Consider the following 6,686-nt stretch of genomic DNA (forward strand, 5'->3'; position numbering starts at 1 on the left):
GACCAGGTGCCGCTATTATGTTTTAGGCTGTTTCTGTTGTGTTGTTGTTGCGTACTCAGTAGTATAAAAGATCACTGGAATTACTTCTTCTTATTAATACCATATTTACAGCTTCGTTCATCCTCTTATACTTTGAAGAAAGCTTGCTCTTGAGATTTTACAAGAGGTTTGGAGCGGTTTAACAATTTTTTTATAAATACCATCATGCACGGTGCGATTTTCTTATACTCACGACCATTGCTTTGGCCTTTATATAAAATGCCATTGTCAACGTTACTACCAAAGACTGGCTAGGCCCGGATGATGAAGGGTTTTTGGTAGCGCAAGGTTGAGACCCGTGGAGGCCTTTTCTTTTGTCATGTCAGAATTATCGAATGAGTGTGTGTGGTCTCGGTGTTGAGTATACATATACGATTTGACCAGTAAGATATCTTCGGAAAGCCGCGGAACAGGGCAAAGGAGGTAAAATACTACAGGCTGAGCGAGACTGTGGAGGTGAAAGATCGGAGATGGTCCAAGCCATGATGATGGATCGCTTGGTACAGCTTCCTTGTGTTCCTTTCGCTCTCAAACCAGGAATGAAAGAAGCAAGGGTTATGTGAGGTTGGTGACGTTGAAAGGATGAGGCGAATGCTTGTCTGCCCAAGGTGATCTACCTAGACAAAAAGATGACAAGAGAAAGCCAGTTGTATGTATCGTTACCTGATAGGGTAGGTACCTGGCACATTATTGTCTGCACGTTCATCATCCAGCAATAGTGAAACGGAAGCAGAGGTCTCCTGCCTTGCTTAATCTTGAGATATTAAACATGGCCCTGTTAAGGTGACCCAAGGGTTAAGTTGATTAGTCAAGGCAGCAGTAGCTAATACCTGTCAACCAAGGGGAGAGGTCAGCCGCAGCTGGATTGCGACTGCCGAGCGTTCAAGGATTTAAATGCCTAAGGTAGGTAAGGTAGGTAGGTTCCTACCAAGAAATACAAGGTACCTAAGGTACGTTGGCTTGGATATGACCCAAGGACAATTATTTGCGGTGAAGACAAAAACGAGAACGTTGGTTGGCTTGGTTGGGTACCCGAAGGATCACGCTGGTCAATTTTGTTGGCATGGTTAGATCGTGACTAAGCTAATTTGTATCGGAGGAATGGAAGATTGAAAGAAGAATTCCATGGCCCGACAAAAACATAGCAACACTGAGTTGAGTTGAGTGAGTGAGTGAGTAAAACTCCACTCACTACCTGAAAGCATTCATCACCACTGCAGTCTTGCACAGCCCTGGGTGGAGTCATCCGATCCTTCAGACCCACCTGCCCACTGGGTTCCAACCCGCGTCGAGGTCCCCAAGCACCGCTACTTCGGGGCATCGACCCTTGTTGTCCGAACCGACATTGAACATGGATTGGATCCCACCGCCTCACGTCGCACAGCACAGCTTAGCTTTCAAAGAGCAGCGCCCAGAATTGGGCTTGCCAGCACAGCAATTTCACAACTTGTTGTATTTTCCCCCCAAAACCTCGCTGCCTGCCCCGGGCGGGTCTCCCAACTTCGGTGACAGGTTCCTAAACCGGGGGGACGCGAAGTCCACCCGAGCATCCCAGCTACAGCCCTTCCAACGACGTGCTCGTTGTCAGCATCTTGATCTCTAGAGAGGTTCGGGACCCCTGGTTGAACGGTTTGGGAGATGTCTGTAATTAGCGTACCGTATCTGCGGTCCAGGGTGTCTGTCGAATGGTTCGTGTATTTTGGGGTTTGTATTATTTAGTAGAGCTGACCCCGCTGGACAAGAAAGATGAAGGAAGGGGTGAATGTGCTTCAAACAGTGAGCTGAACGAAATAAACAGAAGGGCTTTTCTCACTCGTTTCTAATTGTTTTTATTTTTACTTTTATTTTTATTTTTCCAACTTGCTCAATCTCAAAACGGTTCCCTCTACTTCTGGGCACTATCTTTCCATCTCTCTATCTATCTTACATTCCACATTCCTCGTCGCCTAATTTCAGTCATCAGCAAGAAAAGCGCAAGGCTTATCTTACATACGCCACAGCAGCCTCAACTTAGTGGAGTGGCAGAGTAGCTCTAAAACATCCTGTCGAAGCTCCCGGGTCATCATCATAATCATCATCAAGACGAAAAGAGCATAGCAGCAAAAAGGGCTGCTTACAGTATCGTTACTCTCGGGACTTGGGCATTGCACTGCCTGCCCGTTTTAGGGATCAAGCACGAGCAGGGGCTCAGTGTGGTTAGTGTTGCAGTAATTGGCGCTACTAACCACCCTACCTACCATTTTTCAACACACCCACACCACACCACAACAAGCAACACACCACACACACGAGACCACCCCCCGCTTCGGTAGGCTGCTCTGACAGGAAGCGCACTAGCGTCTCTCTCTGTCCTTGAATTTAATATTACCTATATCCAAACCCACCACACCCCTCGGTCATCCTCAGTCCTTCTGGGCTTTTGTTTCCCCTCTCTATCCATGGTCACACATTGGAAGACAGATCCCATAATGGAAACACAAACCAGACAACCTCGGAGAATAAATCAACTCCATAGACCCCAGATATATGTCAACCTTGAGTTTGGCGTATCTTGGTCCCAGGCTCACCTGCCAAACCGCCATGGCATTGAGTATAGATCAAGGGGCTTGAGAGATAAGACGGGAGGAGGCTCATATTCACGTCAGGTGCCACCACCAAACACCAACTACCTCGAACCGATCCCTGTTGTTGCCTTTGCCTATCCATATACCGTCGACGATAGCAACCAACTACAGCTCTATTATCACCCTGATCAGTTCCTGCAGCTGCCTGTGGATTCAAACTACGAGTTTTACCAGTCAGATCATTCGGAACAACAGCAACAACCACAACATGCCCCTATTCCTCCTCGTACTTCATCATTAGCAAACTCACAGGAAACCCCTCAGCCTGCTTCACAGACAGCCAACATTACTACTGTTCCGTCTCTGCCTGTAGACATCGGCACCAGGCCCGCCACACAAACCACCATCACCTCCAGCCGTGACCCAGCCCCTCGAGGTCGGCAGTTCTCAAATCCCAGGAGGTTTCAGCCACAGCTGGAGAGTCCTATAGAAGAGCCCGAGGAGCACAGGCCGTCACGCGAATCCAGGACACCGGTGCACTCCAGAGGTCGCTCCGCACCACCACCAATCGCCGACAGCCCCTGGAACGTCCAGGCACAGCCGGCAATGTTCCAGTTTACCCAGCAGTCAGTTCCTAGTGCTTCATCACCAACGCAGTCGGCGGGCTCCGTCGCCATGCAGGGAAGGTCGATCTCTCAGGGCGATGCGCGCCTGTGGAAGGCCCTTCCTGAGCCGCCAACCTCATTCCGACTCGGCGAAGAGGGGATGCCCTGGGATGCCCTATCTTGGCCAATGGGATATGAGCCCGAGGCGGACCCAGAGCATACTCGCGTGAGCTCCTCATATCCTGGAGAGCGCCGTCTACCCCCAAGCTTTCCGACCGCGCCCTCGAGCCGTTACTCGCCACGTGATGGGAGTGCAAGTATGACATATCTCCCCTACAGCCCAATCCCCGTTGCAAACATCCAAATCACCTCTCCGGTACAAACACCAGGAGTGTCACGACCATCCGCTACGGCTGTCACGTCACCCGAGGGTCGGGATTTGGGAGCACTGTCGGTGGCCATGATGACCATTGACAATGGCTTCGAATCACAGTGGTGGAACCAAGGCGAGCGCGAGGCCATCCAGGTCCGCACGGCACCAACAACACCGGTGCTCGGCAATAATAACAATAACAACGACGAAGAAAGCGGGGTGAGATTCATCAGCCCTGATTCTGCCCACCATCAGCTACGAATGCAGGACTTCTCGGCTGCTACACTTGGCTGGGCTCTTGCTACACCCCCTCTTTGGCAACAGTCGTCTCGTTCAAACGATGGCCAAAGTCGTGGCCACCAGCACCAACCATCGAACGCGCCTAGCTTCAACACGGAGAGCATAGTGTCGCCCATGACGCCACCGACGTACTTTAACATGAGGAGGACGCTTTCGACACGATCTGACGACGCTTATTCAACAATGGGACGGTATGCGTGAATCGAGATAATCCGGTCACAAGGAGGATATTTACTTTTAATGTTTCTGTTCATTACAATCTAATTACTGCATAAAGAGGAATGAAAGGGAATAACATGGGGATTTTCTGAAACATAGAAAACATAGTTCAGATATTCATCAGTGGTTCGAATTGGCATATATTTCCAATAATGTAAACTATCGCTACTGATCACAGGACACTTGGGAAACTACACTATACAGCTTGCTCTTAGCGAGAAGCAAGCGGAAACTACATGGCTGACCCAAGAAAATGCTTTTCTAACCAGCTCATTGCTACATTTGACATTCTGAAACCCCTGAACATGCGTTTTTATCTGCATTGGCTTGATTCATTGCCGTTCTACCGACGCACTATGAGAAACAAACGGGTACACAACAAAGCCCCTGATCTATAAACAGACAAAAACGGCCAAGTCAGCATAGGAAGCATATCATTCTTGGCGGCGGCAACATAATTCCTCACGGCAAGGGTGTGGTTCTATAAGGTAAGGGAAGAACATGGTTTAAAGACCAAGAGAAAACAACTCACATGCCCGGCCCAAACGAATTGTTGTTGGGTGAGGAAAGGATCAACAAGAAAGTCTTCTGCATCTTTTTCCAATCTCCGCCGTAGGTAGCATTCGGGTTACGGGAAGCGAAGGAAATCGGGGGGTTTTTTTTTTGTTTTTGGTGGGCGTTGAATATTCTTTTTCTTTCTTTTCTTTCTTCTTTCTCTTTGGGTTGGGCCTTGGGTTCAAGATGTGAATCCTTCCCGCTCGATCCATGAAAACAGGGGAGGGGGTCCCGCTTTCACAAGGGCGCGAGCCATTCTCTTTTCTCTATGTGGTTCCGCTACTCTTTTTCTCCTCAAAGGAATCAACCGTTTCCATTCACCGACGGGAAGAAAATAATCGGAGTGTTCCACATGATGGAATAGTGAAAAAAAAAACAGGAACAGCCTTTGCGGCCACTCCATCATCTGGGCGGTTATCTTGTTTCGAGTATGTCGCCTGCCTACGTGATAACATTCAGGGGTGGAGTTCAGTCTGGTTTTTTTTCGTTTCCTTCCTCCGCACTTCTTCCTCTACGCATGTTTCAACGTGGACGTATAGACAGACCGCTAGTCTAGTGGAACAATGTATCGTGACAAACCAACCCCGCCCTTCCCAAGATCAACGCAAACAAGGACCATGCTGCTGCCTGCGACCCCATGAAGAGATGGAGTCTAATGAGGGGGCTTTTTACTCACACACACACTCTCTCTCTCCTCTCTCTCCTGCATCTGCAACGTCCTCCTGCAAGCTGCGATCCGTAAATGAAAAATAAAACTTAAACGGCCATCTCCGTGGTAGGAACGAAGATGCGCCGACGGATGAAAAGGGAAGGAGGGGAAGAAAAGGCACACAAGACGAAACAAAGGGGGATTGGTCATGGTGGTGTGATGTTGGGGTTTGGCATGGAAGGATCGTTAGGTGGTATTCGGGCTCTTCAAGAGTTTACTTTACTAGATGATCTGTCTCGATCTGGAGTGTTTGAATGGGTTAGTACATGTTCAAGTGTTCTTGATATTCCCTGGTGCTTGATACTTGTAAATAACCAAAGAGGGCTGGCTATAGGTTATGTGAGGGATATCTCCAACGTCAAGCCTACAGCTGATTCTAGACTACCTACCTACCTACCTACCTAAGCTACATTCAAAGGGCTGGTCACGCGACTGGTATTAATGGGATGATGCATGGTGCCTTAGACTTACTGAGTAGGCTACCCTATTCGTGAAGGAGACATAGATGCTTCAAGTACGTCACAGGCATCTAATCCATACGCCTTTTGAACTTCAAGCTGTGTTATATCACACTGCAAATCTAGGAAGTATCCATATGTAAGCCCCTTCTTTCAACCTGGGAGGACAATGGTTGGTAGGTACCAGATATGTACCGTAGCTTTAAAAATAGCAGGAATCGCGAAGTGCTAATCTCCGATCAACTTCGGGGTAAAGTTCATCAGCAGAAGAAGAGCTAAGCCTGCTTTTTTTTTTTTTTTTTTTTTTTCTCTTTCCGACAATGAGCAATGAGGAAACACTCCGAGATTAAACACACACACACACACACACAGAGGTACGTCGAGAACGGCAATGGGTGCACCGCCTCAAATGTGTCAGAATAATACCTCTAATCAACACCTGCAATCCTTCCCGCTTAGGCCAAGACTTGTATTTTCTTTTTGTCTTCGTAGCTGCCTTGCATGTGATGAGAGAGGGCAAAAAAAGCCCCTTTTCCAATCAAGGGAGTAGCGGCATTCAAGGTAACAACCGACAAATGAACGATGAAGCCACGCAATACAATGAGCCCTCCATAGCAGTGGCAGCAGCAGCAGCAGCTAACACGGCGAGCAGAACCAGAGACCACCCACCACAAGTGAAGCAAACAAGACGCTTGTGGAGTGGTGGGGGCTTGAAAAGGATCGTGGACCCAAGAAAAAAAGCCCGTTTCGTATTTTTCCCTCTTTTCCAAGGGAGATGGAACCAATGTTTGGTGTTCTGCTTAGCTGTGGTGTAGGGGGATGATGTGGAAATCAGATTGACGGCAAAATGCCACCAAAAAAATC

At 48.4% G+C, this 6,686-nt stretch overlaps 2 protein-coding genes across 2 annotated transcripts; one reads left to right on the forward strand and one right to left on the reverse strand.

Annotated features, from left to right (window-relative positions):
• Nucleotides 1-1,436: 1,436 nt before the first annotated feature.
• On the reverse strand, nucleotides 1,437-1,589 carry PgNI_00482 (uncharacterized protein; the record flags this gene model as incomplete). Its single annotated transcript, XM_031120562.1, has 1 exon — nucleotides 1,437-1,589. The coding sequence occupies one exon, from the start codon at nucleotides 1,587-1,589 to the stop codon at nucleotides 1,437-1,439; it is 153 nt and encodes a 50-aa protein (XP_030988057.1).
• A 918-nt stretch (nucleotides 1,590-2,507) lies between these two features.
• PgNI_00483 (uncharacterized protein) lies at nucleotides 2,508-4,082 on the forward strand (the record flags this gene model as incomplete). Its single annotated transcript, XM_031120563.1, has 1 exon — nucleotides 2,508-4,082. One exon carries the CDS (start codon nucleotides 2,508-2,510, stop codon nucleotides 4,080-4,082), a length of 1,575 nt encoding a protein of 524 aa, XP_030986604.1.
• Nucleotides 4,083-6,686: the final 2,604 nt, after the last annotated feature.

The sequence above is a fragment of the Pyricularia grisea genome, assembly GCF_004355905.1.
Source record: "Pyricularia grisea strain NI907 chromosome Unknown Pyricularia_grisea_NI907_Scaffold_1, whole genome shotgun sequence".
In the NCBI taxonomy this organism is placed as follows: Eukaryota; Fungi; Ascomycota; class Sordariomycetes; order Magnaporthales; family Pyriculariaceae; genus Pyricularia; species Pyricularia grisea.